A 19,300-nucleotide genomic window follows, 5' to 3' on the forward strand; every position below is an offset into this window, starting at 1 on the left:
ATAGGTTTTTGTACTGTGCTGTTTCTTACAGGAGTGTCTGGAGAAGTTTTTGCAGACCAACGCTGGTGTTCAGAATCATGAATTCCTTTTAGTCCACCATCTGCAGCGTGCCAACTATATCCCTGCACTGCAGCTGAATCAGACAATGAAGGTTAATCTTCTGGTAAGGGTGGAAGTCCTGTTGAGTGTGCAAGTTTCTCTTGGTGTAACCAACTAGTTTTGATAGTCCTCAATAAAAGGCCTGCTTTGTTTCTTGTATCATTCTTTGAAAGACTATGAATATGTTCCTACACATCAAGTTACAGCTAAACCTAAAAGCTGAACTACTGAAAAACTAAACTGAACCTAAACTACTGCAAAGCTGCTTTGTGAAGGTGTAAATTAAATGTTACAGACTGTGGTTGGCTCCACTTAAAGTAGTTTCTTTGCACCTGAGGAATAAATATGTATCTTTTCTTATCAGCTCATCTGTTCCTTCAGTTCCTCAGATCCCTTTGTTATGTATTGTTTAGACTGCAGAAGTTATGTCACTTGTTTCTGTGTATTGTAGTGTATGTTGTATGTCATGTCTCATTTTTGTAGCTGAGAGCAGTCTGAATGCTCCACAGGTGAAATATGAATGGTGGCTTTTAGTTGGTGGGGTTTGGGGTTTGTTGGGTTTTTTTGTTTTTTTTTGTTTGGTTGGTTTTTTTAATTAGTCTTCCTTGAACTTTGCTAGAACTATCAGATGAAATTGGTCTGTGCCATTGGATAGAAAACTTGCTGCGATTCTGTGCAGTGGACATATTTTACTGTATCTGTAGAGCAAATTTAGGCCCTAATTAGGAAGAGCAGAGATAGTTCCGTGCAATGAACTTCTTGTAAATAGTTAACTTCTTGCTTTGTGCGTTTTGTTTGTCAGAATGATCGTGATCCTCGCTTGAGAGAGAGAGCAGTTGCCAGAAATTCTCTGTTAGACCAATATGGCAAGATCCTGCCTAGAGTTCAAAGGAAGCTGGCTGTAGAGAGAGCCAAGCCTTACCATTTGCCTTCATCAGTCTTAAGAGAAGGTAATTTTTAGAGAGGGGCAACACTGTGGTCAACCAGCCGTCACTTTGGTTACACAAGGCTGATGTTTTTTCTCTTGCTTTACAGTGTCAAGGCCAAAGCCATTATCAACAGTGACACGGCAGGCTAATGCAGGAAATGTGCATACACGAGCAACTTTCATCAGTAAAGTATTGTCCAAAATTGGAGAAGTATGGTTAGGAAATGAGCAAAAACCAAACATTTCACAATATGATAGGTAAGCAGCCTTTTTGCAAAGTTCAGTCTTGAGCTACATGTTCGGACAGGGAGGGAGGGGGTGAGAAAGAACAAGAATTCTGTTTGAATTATGTTAGTGTTTTGGTGGAAGGGTGCACGAGAATAAAGCTTTGTTTTGTGTTTTCGCGTATACCACATATTTAAGAATCAATCATAAATAGTAGCTTTTCTGCTGTAATAGTCTTTATGTATACAAATATATGTATTTACATTATGGTAAATGTGTTTACAGTATTTAGGATAGCTGAAACTCAGACTGTTATTATCATCAAGCAGTTGATGTCCATATGTTGATCGACTTGTATGAACATGTAGTAATCTTTTACCGTGTCCTGCCCAGTTTTCTGCCTTTTTTACTTAAAAATAAGCAGAATTATGAAGAGCAGAAAAGAGGCTCATAGTTGTCAGGTGATTGTCCTACAACTGATATGATCAACTAAACTGGAATTTTGGTATGTCTGGACTTTGAAGGAATGAAAGTCAGTTCATTTTCCTTTTGCTTCTAGTCCTAGAGCTACAGAACCAGCAGCCATTACACATCCTCTCCCTGGTGCAGAGTTGCCCGATGCATTTCTTGGGACACCTGTTACAAAGTTTTCTCAAAAATGTTCCAGGTATAAAAGATTTAGAGACTGTATGTTTCAAAAAGGTGTTTCTTATATATATATATATATATATATATATATATATGTAGATGTGTGTGTGTGTACTTTTTGTGTTTACCAAAGGTTCTATTGCATTTAGCTTTGTATCTCTTAAAGAAAAGGTCAACGTAGGGACACAGTTAAGTGGAAAATATGAATTGGTCCCTGCATTGAAATGTAGATGAGTTTTCTCCTGAATAGAGAATTAGACCACTTGTGCAACTTAAAATTGGGTTACTCTTATGTCAGAGGCAGGGATTTAGGAAATTAGGTATCAAATGTAAAGAAATAGTTAAAAAACACCCCAAAATATCTCTCATTTCTTTGTGGGCCTAATGCACCACCCCAGCAGCGAGGCTTCAACTGCCTTTGTTGTTCGTCAAATGTTTTTGTTCTGTACCATCTCAGATGAACACAGCATGATTTTTTTCATTTATGTTCATAGTTTACGTCGTGTGTCTTAACAGATTGCTGGATTTGGTGGTTCGTCCTGTTCCTTCCTGTTCTGCGGCACAGGATGAAAGCTGGCAGACACCATGCAGAGCTTCTACTTCTTTTGTGGCATCTAGCCCACTGAAATCAAATACACATTACTCTGTCTCTCAAAAGAATTTTCCAAGAGCATCAGAACTGAATTTACTGGAGACTCCTCTTGTGGTAAAGGTTTGTATTTTAAAAAACTGTTAGCAACCAACCAGAAGAAAAACTTGTGAACTTTGTTTAAAATTAAACCATCAAAGTATTTAATGGGAACACTACTGGATTAAAATTGCAAGATATTTTCAGTATGCATGTGGTTATTGTATACACAGTCTTTCTGGAAGCAGTAAGTTGAGAACAGTCTTGAAGAGGGAAGTTTCATTCTCATTAATTACAGTGGTCCCCTTGTCCCATAGCTTTGAGAAATACACTTGTTTTTATTCCATGGAACAATTAATCTCTGAATTATAATCTTGTTATGAAATGTCACCCATACCGTTGAACCAGCTTCTTCCTTCTCCTTTTAAACCCTTTCAATTCTGTAAAATATTTCTGAGCTGAGTTAAGAAGACCTGAACACTTCTACACGAAGATTTGTATGTACTTTTACAGCAATGTCACTTCATGTCATGGACAGCTGATTAATTAGTGAAGAAATAAGCTGTGGCTGTTGCTTTGCTGAGTTGCCATGTTGGACACAGCAACTGGAAACGCTGCCATGTGGAATAACAGTTGATGTTGTGTGCCTTTTGGTAAAGTAGTGTAGAAATTGTAAATTTACTGGGATAGAAGATAACATTGCGGACAACAAGGTGCCATATTATTGTTTCTTCAAGAAATTAACTTAAAAGTATCTTTTTTTTGTTGGCATTAAAAAAAACCAAAAGAAACATAAGAAGCAGGGAGTTTTATCTTTAAAATTTTTGTACCTTTGGAAAAACAGTGCAGAGGCAAAACTTTCTCCTCCCTGCTGCTATAGACCCAGTTTGTAATTTAAGCTCATACTTTTGACAACTGCAGTTTGATGTTTTGAAGATTTAACTGTTTTCAAATTAAGTGTTTTTATTTCTTTTCCTAGAGAGCTAAAGTTTTGGCCGCATCTTCTTCTGGTTTTCCTGGGTTTACTCCTCAGTCTATTCTCAGGTCCAGCCTTCGCACTACACCCCTAGCAACTCCTTCTGCATCTCCAGGACGATCAGTTACTCCTCCACTACGAGCAAAGGAACTGAGAATAACTTTCAGGGAAGAGAATTCCAATGCAAAATGGACTGTTGGGGTAAGCTGGCTTGCAGTTAGTGACTTTTGCAGTTAAATGCTGTGATTTGCTTTAAAGTTTGCCAGTACTCTTTATACTGAGAATTTGGATTGCAAATCAGAATGGCAGAATTTGATCAAAAAAAAGGGTTTATGTTAGACTTGTTCACGTGCCTGCAGGTTTATTATTATTATTCATAATAAATGTCAGGGACTTTGGTGGTGTTTACTCAGGGGTTGTTAGGATCTGTGCTTGTTCAAACTGCTAATTCAGCTTCCAGCTGTACTTTTTCAAATGGAGGTGTGGTAGGAAGGTAAGGAATATAGACTGAGCCACTTGTTTGGGTTTGTTAAATTTTGTGAATTAAACATCTTGGCAATTAACAAAAGTCATAAGCTGTGTTGACTTCCTGCCTGTCATTTTGCAAGGCTGGGTTTACCTAAATTCTGGTAAAAAAAAAGCCCAGTGAAGAGAGCTGTAGTGTTGTCTGTTATCTAGCCCTTTAAGTTCTCATGTTTGCTTCTCGCCTTGCACCCCGGATAGCATCTGTGTGGTTTTCTAATGAAGTTGGTCCATCTGACAGTGGCCCCTTCTGCTCCTATAGTTCTTCTGGAGCTGGATTCCATGATTCAGCCCATCATGCAGTTGCCAACATAATGTACCAAAATCCGGGGCAGAAAAGGGGGCATGTTCTAGAATGTACATGGATGAGCTTTCTGTACATGTCCTACCAAATTGTCTCAATCTGGTTTTATTTATACCTTTTGTTGTCTGTTTTAAAGAGCCACTCAATTGGAACAGGAGGTGCTCTCTGCCTTATGAAGTTCTTACTAATAGTGGCACTGTAGCCAGATTAATTTTCTTGTTCTGTGCTACAGGCATAGTGAACACGAGCATATTTTAGTAGTTCATATGGGTTGGAAATTATAACAGAGACGAGTCTTGAGTTATGATTTTATTAGGCAAAGCTGTCCTGTTCAAAACACACTGCTGAACCCAATGAACAGCCTTGAGATGACATTATAAGCAAGCACTTATAAGAGTGACTTTATCTTAATTGTTTATTGTTGTGGAAACTCAGTAAGCAGTCAAAAGTGTGATTAATTTTTACGCTCAGTGTTAAATTTAAGATAGTGCTAGGGTGAGAATTAATTTTGTATTGCCTTTTAAGGGAACACGTCTAACTTAAAAATATCAGTATATGTTTGGGGTTTTTTTTGTTTTGCTTTGACAGAAAGCATGCTCGTGTTCATGATCTGAACTTTTTTTTAGGTAACAGAAGATGATAAAGCACTATTTGGAGCTTCATCTGAGCATCATGATGACATGGTAGAGGATGCTTGGTCTGAAAGTAGAGGTAAAACAACTCTGTTTACTCTGAGCAATGCTGGGGACAATCATGCTGAATCGCAGGAGTCTTCAGAAAACATATCTGGAGGTGATTTGGAAAAAATGGATGTCAGCAAAGAAAACAGTAACTTCTCTGTCAGATCGGACCAAACTACTTTGGAGTATCATGATGCAAAATCACCTGGTGATTTTGAAGATGATGTCATCTTTATAGCTGCTAAACCAGCTAATTCTTCCACTGAAGAAACTGCTGATGTTCAAGAATTGGAGAAGGAAGAAGACAGTGAAATGGTTGAAGATAAACCTTTCCAGGTGGATCAACCAGATCCTTCGGAACCAAGAGAAGAGGCTGGTGTGTTTCAACCTATGATAACCTAAATTTCTGAATTTTTCAAATGTCTTTAGAAGATTAAGATGCTGATGAGTGCAGCAGTTAATGGTCAATGTTCACAAGTGTCCTAGGCATTTCCTTGTCCTAGGTTTTAAAACTTACCATTACGTTTTAAGTAATTTTTTATGTATCCTGGACATTATGAACGTATACTTTGTTTGACTGGCATTTTTTGTGTGTAGTTGCAGCTGAAAGGCAGCAGTGATTTGTGGGAGTTTTCAGAAGGAGACAAGTTGAAAACTTGGGCTTCTGGTTATGTTTTAGGGGTACTCCTAGTCAGCAGGTTTTTTTACAGCAAGTTTAATGTATGGCATGCTTTGACTATTTTTTTTTTTATTTTAACCACCTCATTAGTGCTCAGTTAAATAGTTTTCTTCTGGAAGTGAGTCTGCTTGTGTATCTGCTGCTCATTACAGCTATGGTTGATCATTTTGCTGGCTCAAGAGCTTATACAGCCTTTTCCAAACCTATTTCAGTTGATCTTTGATAATTCAGCTCAATTCAACTCATTGAAGCCAGTCCAGCTGCAGAGGATGTGCTCATATTAGCAGGTCAGCTGGCAAATTAGAAGAGATGTAGCTCACTAGCTGGTGAGCAGTGATGAAGAGCTGGGAATGGAAGTAGTTCAGGAGCAGGGAGAAGATGTGCAAACAGTTACAGTCAGTATTTGATAAACAGCTGAGTCTGCTGAACCCTTTATAAAAAAGTTCTTCTGGGACATGTAGGCAAGTTTCAGGAGTTCTGTGTATGAGGTCTTGAAACAGCTCATAACAGTGAGTGGGTACTCCAGTATCAGTGCACCATATGCATGCTGATTCAGTCCTAAGTCTGAGATTGTTCTGGAAGATCCCGAGGAGTGATTGTTGCTGTTGAAGTTTCTCAGCTCCTTTCTCAGTAACAGGAATGCTCAAATGCAGACTCTGTCTGTGTACATTGGTAAAAAGGATTCACCAGATCTGCCATGTTTTTAATAAGATAGGTCAAAACATTTGGCTGTCCTATTTTAGCTGTCTTGGATTTGGGCAAGAAATCAAAGATGCTTTTCATTAAAATTAGTATGGTACTAATCACTAAACAATAATCTTATAAAGAAACTTTATCTTTGCATTCTTGTAAAGAGGAGAAATGGAGTAAGAAAGGAAAGAAGTGATGTATTAGTAACATAGCAAGTTTAGTTTGTAAACAGAATTATTAGTGGTCATTTTGTTTTCTTGACTGAAATTTATACATCAAGTTTTTTGTTTTAGTGGAAAGAAGAATTCAGACCTGAATTATTTTGTTAAATCACTATCCTAGATGGAATGCATAAAGAATCACTTTAAAATCATATGAGCATTTTAAAAGAAAAAAATTATGTTGTGCTACAAGGAAGTAATCCATCTCTTCATTTTTTTTAGGATTTGTGAAAGAATCAAATGCTGAATGTCTTGCCCTTCTCGAGGATGATAAATTGGTGTTAAAAGCTGCTGAGGCCACTACTTCTGGGGCTGCAAATGAAGGGTGAGCTTATGAAATAGACACATCTTTAGGTTCACACAAAATATAACTGCTGGCTTTTCTGCATTTGAAAACTGTGGTTTTGGCCTGGGATTGGTTCTTTTCTGTATTCTTACTTATAGGGGCCTGTCTATTCCATTCTGTCTGGTAGCAGAAGTAATCTGGCATGAATTTAATGCACACTGACTAGCTGTCAGTTTGAGCCTTGTTTCTCAAATCATTGCAGACCCCAAAGTATGATGATAAAGACTTAAGTCAACAGACTATATAAACCTTATTACAGTTTGAGGCTTACTAAGCAGATACTGTCAACATAAGCCCTGTTTTTGTCTGAAAATTGTGTAGTTAAAAATTAATCCTGAGATGCCTGCAGCTTCAGTGTGTTTATTTTGGAGTTTGAGTGCTTTTGGGCAGTATTTTATACACTTAATTTCTTTTTTCTACGTGTGCTCAATGAGCATTTGTTTCTTTATGGAAAGGGAAGCAGTTTTCTCACCATATACTTTAAAAGCTGCTGCTGCTTAATGATAAAGACAGAATGTTAGCAATGTAATAGCCTTTAATTTCAAATGGTAACTTACACTGGTACAGACTTCAGTTTGTTCTGAACCTCTGCTGTAGTAGTTGCCCTCTTTCTACAGAAGAGAAATATTATTGTTTAACACTACTCTATTGTGTTATTATCTAGTGTTAGATAGCTAGCAAGAATGGGAAGTATTTGATTCATTCCGTAAAATGAGTCACAAATTGAATGAAAATATGTTGGTAAAGGAATTTCTGATTTTTCTCGTGTTTTTTCTGGTTTGAAACCTGAAGATTTTACAGTGAGAAAGTAACTTGTAAAGCTTTTCAAGGTTTGTTTTCAAGATTTCTGATGAATTCCTTTCTTTCTGTTCATGAAGTGAAACAAACCACCAGGAGTCTGAAATGACCTCTTCATCAGAAGAAAAAGCCATACCAGTTGCAGCAAATCCACAGCTCTCTGAGTTCCCGGAGGCAGACAGTGAATGTAGGTACACTATGTTGGAGGTGCTCTGTGCGTTAAGGTAGCAGAACTCCTGAAGTGAAATGTGTAGTTTGTGATACCACTGCAGTTGTCTCAGATTGAAGTAGTACAGTAGCATATTACTGTCAATTTTCATTAAACTACAGGGACTATACCCTCCCTAAAGAAAGCCCTTGTAGAAGATGCATAGTGAATCTTCCTGTTCTTGATCAAGATGCTGGCAGAACTTGAAGTATTATAAGGAGAGATCAGTATTTATTTTAATGTTGTGTACCACTACTAATTTGTGTGCTATGGGATCTACTGAGTTATGATTTTAAAAATTGATGCATCCTCAGTACTAAGACTGAAGAAACTGTCCACCAGTGTGTCTTTCCAGCCACCTTTTCCTCTGTTTTTTTCCCTATGGACTTGACAGCTGATTTTCTCCTTCCTCTTCCTTACTGTGGGGCTGCATCCTTTGCCAGGTATATAGTTGTTGTGGTTTAAACACAGTTGACAACTAAGTCCCAAACAGCTGCTCACTCATTTACCCTGGAGTGGAATGGGGGAGAGAATTGAAAAGCTAAAGGTGAGAAAACTTGTGGGTTGAAATAAAGACAGTTTAATAGGGAAAGCAAAAGTCTTGCATGCAAACAAGGCAAAACAAGGAATTAATTCACCAGTTCCTGTCTTCAGTCAGGTGTTCAGCCATCTACAGGAAAGCAGGGCTCCATTGTGTGTAATGGGAAGACAAGTGCTGTAACTGCAAATACCACCTGCTTCCTCCTTTCCCCTGCCTTTTGTGCTGAGCATAATGCCATATGTATGGGCTATCCCTTAGGTCAGTTGGGGTCAGCTGTCCTGACTGTATCTGCCCCCACCCCAAACTTGTTTTGCACCCCCAGCCCACTCACCAGTGGGGTGGGGTGAGAAGTAGGAAAGGCTTTGGCCCTGTTTAAGCGCTGCTCAGCAGTAACTAAGAACATCTCTGTGTCATCAACAGTCTTAAGCTCAAATCCAGAACACAGCAATCAATACCAGCTACTATGAAGAAAACTAACTTTATCCCAGCCCAAATCAGCACGATAGTTTTGGCTTCTAGTTTTTGGAGAAAGCCCAGTATATGTGGCAGGACAGAGAATTGTATTGTTGGTTCCTGATCCCTCTGTTACTTCCTGTTGATTAAACTTGTGTTATTTATATAACAGTTAAGTTAAAATGGCGTAAATCTCTTCCAGCTGTGATAAGTATCCTTGACAGTGAGGATGTGGTCAGTACCCAATCAGAAAATCGCCTTGAGGGGAAGTGTGTGGATCTACCTGAAGACTGTAACCCCGAAGCAGCTGAAGTAGAAAAAGTCCCCGTTTCTACTAGTCTTCCTAAAACTGAGGAAATTCATGTAAGTTAACTAATTTCCCATTTTCTACAAAATAGAAAAGAGTTTTGAAATTGAGGACAGATCTGTTTTACTGGCAATTAGAAGGCATACAAAAATATCTCAGTTTCTTTAGCTGTTTGACACCAGTTAAAACATTATGTAAGGGCAGGTACTTTTTTTCACTTATCTGTTTTCTGTTCCTTTAACACAGAATAGAACTTGTCAAGATGTAGGCCTTTAAAAGCTATATTAGTAAAAAATAAATGCCTGAACTGTTTTTCAAAATAACCCTTCATTCATTTGGTTTACTGAAATTCAAGCATTTTTTATTCGACTTAAAAAGAAATAGTTTTAATGTTAAAATCAGTAAGAAAGCTTCTTGATACTGGGAAGCCATTTACCAAATGACAAAATTATGTGGGAACCAAACTCACTTTCAGAATTATTTAGGTCCTTTACTATTTGTTCTTTCTTAACACAAACTGAATTCCCGGTAATGAACTCATTTCGGTGTCAAGATATTTCTTCATGAGATGGAGGTATTTAGACTATGTTATCTCGTGCAATCCAAGTGACTCCTTCAAGTGCAGTGTTGACTTTCTGGATGTGATACCTGGCCAGTCTGACTAGGTGTTGCAATTACAACTGTCATGACCAAAACTCTGGGGACACAATTGTATTTTACCCTGTCACAGAGTGGGTCAGTCTCTGTGGGTGTGGAGTAGTGCAGAAGGCACTGCAACGTGACGATCAGTGCCAGTTGTGCACACACCTTGTGTTGTGAAACTGCCCCCTGTCCGTGGGCGGTGGCACATTGTTAGTCCTGAACGGAAATACCAGACAGGGAGCCTGGGAATTGCATACACTGACTGCTCTGATCTCTGCCCCTTCAATGTATAAACTTTCAGTTCTAGTAGAGAGTACATTGTATGTTGTTAACTTTACATTTGGTGGTGATCTGAAAGGAAAAGCAGCTTTTCACTGTCGTCAACTAGCAGTTCATCTAGCTCAGTGTGAAGTTAGTCTGTTTGGTAAGGAATAAAGTATTAATGGACATTTTTTAATTTCAGGTTATTGAAGATACCTCAGAACCACCACCTGAAACACCACCATATAGTGAATTAGATCCATCGGGCAGTCTTCATTATAGCTATGAAAACATAGAGCAACAGTTTGCCTGTGATTTGCCTGATAATAAAGATGGTGAATGTGATGCAGCTGAGGGAGAGGGAGACCTTTTTCTATCTCAGAGTAGTTTTAGCTTAGTTTTGGAAGGAGAAGAAGGTGAAGCAGAGATGGGAGACCCTACATTAGTAGATGCTTGTAAACCAGGAGGTCCGACAATGGAGGAAAAACCTGTGACCAATGTAGGAAATACTGAAAACCAGGAACATGTTACAAACTCGGTGTCCACTGTAACTGGTGATCAGGAATCTCAAAATACTGCAGAGTCATTCCCATATGTGCCTGAACCCATTAAGGTTGCTATTGCTGAGAACTTACTGGATGTAATCAAAGACACAAGAAGTAAAGAATTTACATCTGAAGTTGTAGAACAATCTATTCATGACACTATAGGTAAAAAGGTAACTAGATTCCAGAAGGCAAAAGCTTTCTTAACACCTGTGCCAGAAAGAGTGGAAGAGGACACCAGCAGACATCAAGTAGAGTATGCCATTGCTCCAAGAACACGCACAAGGGGACAACTGAGTAGAAATCTAAGTATTCTGCCAGCAGACCCTCAGCAACTATTGAAGACAGGCACACCAGTTCCGTTTGGACTGTCTCCTCGGAGAAGTACCAGGCGAGCAAAAGAAGCATCTGAGACTTCCAGTCTTCAAACAGAGGAAAATCTTCAAGAGGAGCAAATACCTGCGACGCCTGTTACTCCTAGGAGAGGTAGGAAACCTAAACTGACGCATTTAGAAAAAACAGAAAGCAGCCACTCTGATGAACAAACCTCATCTGACACTACACAGTCTGTAGCTGTTACTCCAAGAAGAAGATTAAGGAGAGCAAAGGAAGCTGCATCTGAATCCTCAGAAGAGGCTAATGAGGAAATGTCTCTTGCTGAAGGTAGCATTATTACCTCTTCTACTTCCAAAAGGATTAGAGGAGGAAGAAGTTCAGCTGGAGGTCCAAAAACTGGCCAGACTGACACTGATCTTAAGATGAAACCAGCAGTCAGTCCCAGTAGAAGTGCAAGAAAACCGAAAAGCTTTAATTTACAGCTTACTGAAAATATTGTCAAGGATCAAGAGATGCAGCCTAGTGACCAACTCCTTTTACCTGTGCCAACTAAAAGAGGCAGAAGAAGAAAGATTAGTTCATCAGAAGTTTCAGAAAATTCTGATCTTGATCTATCTAAATCATCGCTTCCTCAAACAGAATTTAAACTTCCTGTCACTCCTAGAAGAAGTGCTAGGAAGGGGGCAAAAAATCTTACGGCAGACACAGAGTCTACCTCTACTCAGGAAGACATAAATTCAGATGGGAAGGTAGAAGTCCTTGATACTCCTAGGAGAAGAACTAGAAGAGTGCCACGTGAGAAACCAGAAAAAACGGATACTCCTGAGCAAACGCCTGCACAGCCAAGCGAGGAGCCGGCCACACCCAGGACTACAGTAAGGACAGGGCGCCGGGGCAGAAAGAGGCGATCAATGTCGGAGGAGGCCCTCCCGCAGGGACCTGATGGCACTCCTATGCTGCTTGAAGACATAGACCCGTCAGGACACGATCAAACATCAAGAGCTCCAACAGATCGTGTTACAAGAACCAGATCCCGCAAAACTGCCGTGCATCAGAAACTGACTTTTGAGGAAAATGAATCTTTTCGTTTCTCTCCTCCTCTCACAAAGCTGACAAAGAAACTTGAAGGTAGGTGCACTATGTTTGTGCGCAACATAGGGCATATTCCTCTTCTTTAATCCACAGAATACAAAATGTGAGCATGGCTTTAAGTATTGTGAAGAATGTAAGCATGCAAAAAAAAAATTTGGCAAGAGGCGGTCCAGTTGTCTGGACTCTACATGACTACTTGGTTCATTCTAGTGGAACTAAGAGGTTATGAGGCTGATCTAAGCAGTGAAATGAAATTTAAGCTGAGTTTTTGTTTCTATCAGTTCTGAAAACCAGGGGTTATCTCTGATTGCCATGCCATCCCTTCCCCCCAGCAGGAAAATAAAGGAGGCACGCTTCCAAGTTCTGTTCAGTTTTGAAGCTCAAATGAGTTGCATCTTGCAACAAACTGTACAGCTGTTAAATTATGTGATTATTTTTCATGGGCATATACTTTGTCAGCGAAATTAATGTGCATGGGAGTATTTTAATTGGAGTAAATGATAAAATTTTTTTGAGATGTGTAAGGGCTGTTGATGCCTCTTGAGCATAGTATCTTTGCTTATATAACTGCAGGTAAAATCATTACGCTAGCCTAGGTTTTGGGTTTTTTGTTTTGGTTTGGGTTTTTTGTTTTGGTTTGGTTTGGATTTTTTGGTTTGGTTTGGTTTGTTTGGGGTTTTTGTTTTTGTTTTGTTTTTTCCCACAATTTGCTGTAAAAGAATGGATCCCGAGGGGCAGTTACTGGCGGAAAAATACCTTTTCATGGGGAGTTTATAAAACTGATTGGACCTGTTATTTCAGGAAGCTATTGTACTCTTGTTTATCAGCTGTAATTTAACATTACTGTCCTTCATGTATAATGTACGTGCATGCTAATGATGCATTGTCATTTTAGCTGGAAAAGCAGACCGTCCTGTGCAGTTTCAGGATTTAGACCCAGATTTGTCTTCTCAGTTCGTCTTTTCACCCCCTCTTCTGAGGTCAAGGAGAAAAGATGTATCCAGCATTTCCCGAATTGTGAAAGAACCAGTAAGTAAAGGCACTAGTTGTCCCATGGTTTTGATTTTTGCTCTGTGCCACTTTTTGAAATCATACTTTCCAATGTTTTGCCTTATTCCTTGAAAACATATCTAAAAAGAGAACTTTAACCGAATCAGCTAAATGTATTTTTCTTTTCTTCATGAAAACTGGGTAAAAAAATCAGTTTTGAATGTATATAAGTCAGGAATTGATAAAAACTTTTGAAGGCACAGTGGCTTTCCTTAAACTTACTTGGTATGTTATCTGTTAATTTGAGAATTTGAACTTTTAGGATGGGAGAATAATTTGAGGCGGAAGTTTTGTTTTTGCAGAGGGTAACTAATGCTTTTGTAATTACGTTATAATATGAAAGAAACATTAATTTTTGTTCTGTTGAAGTGTAAGAACTTTTTCCTGAGTAACATTTTTTGTTTGCCTTAACATAGGAGCTTCCAACTAAAGAGGAAGAGGATACCAAATCCGTAGAGTCTGAAGGAAAGCAAAAATTGAAGAGAGCTAGAACTACAAAATCAAAAACGAAGAAAGCAAGCAAGTATGAAATTATTTTTAAATAGTAATTTGCATTTCTTTATTGTTACGGTGATTCAGCTGTTAAGCACCTTCTTCTTCCTCACTTGTCTGCACAATTCTCCTCTGACTTTATGAGCCTGTCCAGCTTGCTGGTGTAATAGGCACCTTTTTCCCCATTTAAGGGTTAGTTTTTCTAATGGAAACAGAAGAGGGAGGGGATAGAAAAAGGCAGGTGGATACTAATCATTGCAATTATGTCATGCTCTTAATTCACTCTCAGTTAATTGTCTTAATTCACCTTTTGAAACCACACTCTTTGTGGAACTTTTTGCTTCTGGACATGTTTCCTGGTTCCTCTGGAAAGCTGTTTAAGGACAGTTTACCTCTTAAAAGCTGGGACAGGGAGCTCTAAAAGCTCTTACAAATAGTGACCAAGAATGCTTGGGACAGTCTGGTAAGGAATTAAAGCAAAATGAAACTTACTTAGGTACTTTTTAATTCTGTCTACAAAGAAGTCAGTTAATATTTCTTCAGCATTGATTTTGTAATTCCATGGTGTTTTTTCCCCTCTACTAAATACTGTTGGAAATAAAAAATTGTTTTGATAATTACCTTTCTTTTCAGAACCACAAAAGAATGTTCTTGGTCACCTCCACCCGTGGAAGTAAAATTCATCTCTCCTTTTGCAACTCCAGCAGATGGAACAAAAAGCAAGCAGAAAGAAACCACAGATGCAGCAGGGAAAACTCTAAGAACGAACAAAAAAAGACTGTCTAATTTTCCAAAGCCAGTTTTGCGCCGGAAGATGCTGTAACTTTTTTTTTTAAGTTTATAATGTACACCACTGTTTGTAAAGTCATCAAAATTGTGTGAATTAGTAAAAAGAAGAAAAATCATCTAATTTGGAAGAGATAATTTATATAAATTATTGTAAAATTTCATAAAAAATGGTCTTCAGTAAGTAACTCCATATGGAGTGTGATTTCCTCAGTCAATGCAGTTTTCTATTTTATATTAAGACTTCATACATTTATATAATATGTAAATACAGCTTATTTTAGGAATGTTAAATAAAAATGTATACTTCACTATGTGCTTACTGTCTGATAGCTTTTTAAGGGAATATTGGGTTGAATGACCTGTATTGCTCAGAACTTTTAATGTTGGTTTGTGGGAGTTACAGACCCTTAAAAGTAATTCCACAAGCTTTTCAGAGGTTGGTTTAGAATTCCTATAACAAGTAAACATTTTAAACATACTGTTTTAAATTTTAGAAATTATGTTTGACCTTCTGGTACAAATAATTGGACTCGCAATACAAACTGCTAATTCCTTATGTTCACGGTTAAGTTGTACTGTACTGAAGTCAGAATGTAAACAATTGTGTTTTAAGCTGTGCAATATTTTTTTGTATTTGTCTTAAACTTTGGGAAAGCTGCTCTTTAGTTCATAAAACTAGATCACACCTCAGATGTTTTGCTATTTCTTACAGTTTGTTGTCAGCAAAAAATTAACTGTATAGATGGCGTGATGCTTACAATAGCATATCAAATTTGATGGGATACTATCCACATGCTTTGAAATTTGAGCCAAAATTATTTTCATAATGTTAATATGAATGCTACTATAATTGAAATACTTACTGTCTGTAAACATTTTGCAGTATTTTAAACCTGCATATCACAGCACTGAAAACCCAGTGGTAAAGCTAATATAATAGTCTGAAAAAGGTACAAAAATGTACAGAAATCTTAGTTACAAACCATATTTTTGAATAATTATTTCATTAACAGTCTTTGGTTAAGGAGTAAATGTCCCTATAAAGCTTCAATTTGTATAAATAAAGTCACAAACCTATTCTTTTAAAAGCAGACATGGAATTACTATTTTGATGTGCAGTCTTTTAGACAATGGATTATTTTTCTGTATGTTAATTTATATATGGATGCAACTTTGAAGACTACAGAATGGTGGAACCTGATATTAAACTTTTCAATTAGTAAAAACTACTACAGTTACTCTAAGACATAATTTATTTATTAACTAATAGCTTGTACATAGTGAGTGAATGTATTAATAATAGACTAGGCTTGTAAAAGAGGATTGTTCTGAGGCCATGATTTTTCTATCAGAACAGGTCATTCTAGAGAAGCAGTTGCATACACTCGGGTATTTTTCTCCTTGGGGGAGTATTCATGACTGAATGAAAACTTTTAAAATATGTCAGATGTTTCAAGTGTGAAAGTGGCAGTTTGGATGAGACCTTTTAGTCAGGTTAGTAATTATTTTCTCTGAGTTTCCTGTACTTGAATGACAGTATAAATGCGGTCAGAGGAGAAGGGAGGGAAGTTCTAGCAATATTTTTTTTATTCTACATTGTACAGAAATGCAGTGAATAGCTCAGAAAATGAGGTCAAACTTTCAAAACTGGAAGAGAGTATAGATGGCAAATCAGATTGTTTTGTGTAGTACACAAGAGTATAAAGTACTCCAGTTCCTCTCAAATGGAATTTTCTGATAAAATCCTAGTGAAGATTTCTTAATAGGGTTTTAACATGTTGCTGTCATGTACACTTACATATATGTATATTTTTTTGTATGAAAATCAATTAGAACAAATGAAAACATAATATTAGCTAATTAATGTTTAGCTTCTTTATTTGCATCAGCTGAATTCTCATTTGGCTGTATTTAGCAAGAAAGCAAGCAATAGCAATAAAGACAATTGGCATTAGATGTAATAACTTCCTAAAAGTTTGTAATTTTCTACTAATTTTTTACTTTGAAGGAATGTTAATTATATGTTAAAAATGTTTCCTTTTTTTCCCTTTTCCTTTTTTTGTGTGTTATTTTTGTTTGTTTGTGGATTTGTTTTGGTTTTTTGTTTTGTTTCTGTAATTTGGATTCAATTCATTGTTCTCCAGTGCTCACCAGTTTCCCCAAGGAGCGGTTTAAAAAGGAGTGCGAGGATAATGTGTAACAAGGAGAGAGAGTTCAGGAATATGAAGGACAAAGGAGGAAATGGAAGCAAAACCAGACACTGAATATCTGTTATGAGCCTGAGAAAGGGAAAACCTAGCTAACAGTGTTAAGATGGGAACTCAAGGATCGGTTTCTTATGAAGTCGAGAGAACATTTTATGTGGGTGCTTTTTGTGTAGGCTTGCTACGAGTATGTGTAGGATGAGTGGGAAGGATGATTTGCAGATGTTTGCATGTGTACCTGAGAGGAAGATGATATTTGTAGTGCCAGGGAAGGGTGTGAGGGGCCTGTGAAAGGAAGAGGTGATGCACTGTGGTGGATGCATGCAGAGGGCTGCAGGGGCACAGAGTGGCAGTTTTCTTGCAAACATTGAGAATTTCACGGGAGCTACTCGATACAGCTCATCTCTAAATAGAACATTGTTTTCCATGGGCAAGTAATTGCTTGAACGGTGCTAGAATTCCTCACGAGTGTTTTGATGCATCTCCTTTGATCCAATGTCAGATGGCTAAAAGCTGAAGCCAGATTGTGCATCTGTTCCTTTGGGGCTGTAACACGAGAAAATTCCAGTGGAATGTTGACGGCCTCGGGATAGCAGAATCCCACCTCTCAGAAAGAATAAAATTAGGTGTAATGTCAGATTTTATTTCCAGGAAACACACAGTAGGAGATATTATGGAGGGAGAATGAAAGGGCTGTTGTTAGAAGGTATTTTATAAAGAAAAGAAATATTTGAGTGGAAATGGCTCCCTGCATTACCTCAGAGTTACCACAAATATTATTAAGACCTTTTTTCTTCAAATGTTTAGAAGTTAAGGTTGATGCAAGTATTCATTCCAGGTTATAACACAAAGTGAATCTATTTTACTTTTGATAGCCACTTGGCTTTTAAAGTGCTAATTGATTCACAGTGACTTTATTTGCCTTAATATTTGTACATGCCCAGTGTGCAAATAAGGGCATAGATAACTAATTATCAGAACTTCCTCTCGTGGAAGACCATTCTCAGGGTTGTTTGCACAATACTTTTTTTATTTGCTGCAATTTCATCACTTCCCATGTGATTACTTCCCATGTAACTAATCATAAATAGCTAATAATTGTTGATTTCTGGTGGGAAAAGAGAAGGTACAGGCAGAAACCATTCCATAGGTTCTCTTCAATAGTTCAGCAGTGCTTGTAACTGATTAGACTAGGCCAATCTTAAAATAATAAAATAACAGAATTTTAGGTAATAGGGTAGGTTTATTTCTTCTTTTGTTTGTACTTTTGTCTTCTGTGCAAAACTTCTGGGTTACCATTCTAGGAATGCATTTTTCACCAAACTAGTCAAGATAATGAGTCTCTTTGATATGCTTGGAGATAAATGTACTGTGGTTCCTTTTGAATTAAAGCTGTCCTAAAATAAAACGCATTTTCCAATTCACTGGGCTGTGTGGATGACCAGTATGTGTGAGGCAGAGGCAAAAATGGCAAGTTGTGGTGTAGTGGTTTGCTTTCCTTGCTGAATGATGTGTCCATTCATTCAGGTCAGCTACTCCTTGTCTGTGATGGTTCTAGAGCAGGCTTATCCCACAGCAGTCATTGATGTGCTGTGCATTCTGCGGAACTTGGTTTAAATCCAGGCTAAGACATGAATTATTAATGAAGGACTGATGGCTTGTATTTTGATATTATAATTGGGATTTTAATAACAGCAGGATGCAGGAAGTAGGTGTGTGATTTCTGTAAAATGAACAAGCACACACGACCTCGGGAATCCGGGGCACAGGGAAACCTTTACTTTTGATCCGACCTGTTGGGGCTTCTGACTAGGGTGTCTTTCCTCAAGGACAAGAATGGCATGTTCATCTCAGCAGGAACCAGCAGTTACACAGGCCAGGTAAGATTTTACTCAAAGAACCAACTAAAGTCAGTTTTAGCTAATACACTGTTGTAGCCTGATCGGGTTTTTTAACCTCTCCTTATTAACGTTCATGTAAGTGTGATGCAAATGTCTGGTGTCTACCTGTTTACTGGTTTGAAGTGTTACCTAGGTGTTATCTACATTTCTGACATCCTGCAACGGCTACTTTAAAGCATGTTTGCAAATCTTGATTGCTAATTTAAACTCTTAGTGGAGACACTTAACTGGACAGCAGTGCTTGCACATCTATGAAGAGGGTGCACTTGGGTTTTGTTTTTTTTTTAGAGTGGGGCATTTTGTGGTTTTGGGCATGGAGTGCTGGAGAACACGTGGTCAGGTTATAATGCTGCTCTGCTGGTGTACAGTCAGACCAACCTGGAGAAGAGCTATTTGATGATTGGTTATGGTGCAAGCAGTGGCCTGGTACCTGTTCTGTGTAAAGAACTCTTCAAAGTCACCTGACATCAGGAAAAGACCAAGCAATACCACGTGGGAGTAGCACAAAGCGTCATTTATTTCCAAGAATTTTCCAGGTTGTGCTATAAAAGACTCAGTTAACTTCAAATTGGGAAAAATTAAAAACTGAGTACATGGAGCAACTTAGAGTAAAACCATTGTGGATCCTATAAAATAGTGTTGAATTAGAAGCTGATATATTAAAGATAGATTTACAATTTGTCAAGGGTGTAATTAACTGATCCCTAGCATTAGAATCAAAAATGTCAGGTTATA

The 19,300-nt window shown here is 37.9% G+C and overlaps 1 protein-coding gene across 1 annotated transcript in view; it reads left to right on the top strand.

The window, feature by feature from the left end:
* AHCTF1 (AT-hook containing transcription factor 1) overlaps positions 1-15,689 on the top strand; it is a 46,919-nt gene extending 31,230 nt beyond the window's left edge. The window contains exons 26-36 of the mRNA XM_027899166.1: positions 1,812-1,919; positions 2,417-2,612; positions 3,508-3,705; positions 4,957-5,386; positions 6,823-6,925; positions 7,825-7,931; positions 9,149-9,309; positions 10,359-12,165; positions 13,025-13,158; positions 13,596-13,702; positions 14,305-15,689. Of these exons, the coding sequence (XP_027754967.1) occupies positions 1,812-1,919; positions 2,417-2,612; positions 3,508-3,705; positions 4,957-5,386; positions 6,823-6,925; positions 7,825-7,931; positions 9,149-9,309; positions 10,359-12,165; positions 13,025-13,158; positions 13,596-13,702; positions 14,305-14,494 (3,541 nt within the window). The 3' untranslated portion in view covers positions 14,495-15,689. The remainder of the gene's footprint in view (positions 1-1,811; positions 1,920-2,416; positions 2,613-3,507; positions 3,706-4,956; positions 5,387-6,822; positions 6,926-7,824; positions 7,932-9,148; positions 9,310-10,358; positions 12,166-13,024; positions 13,159-13,595; positions 13,703-14,304) is intronic.
* Positions 15,690-19,300: the final 3,611 nt, after the last annotated feature.

The sequence above is a fragment of the Empidonax traillii genome, unplaced genomic scaffold (assembly GCF_003031625.1).
Source record: "Empidonax traillii isolate 1590-97213 ecotype Southwest subspecies unplaced genomic scaffold, ASM303162v1 scaffold648:size464035, whole genome shotgun sequence".
Taxonomy (NCBI): Eukaryota; Metazoa; Chordata; class Aves; order Passeriformes; family Tyrannidae; genus Empidonax; species Empidonax traillii.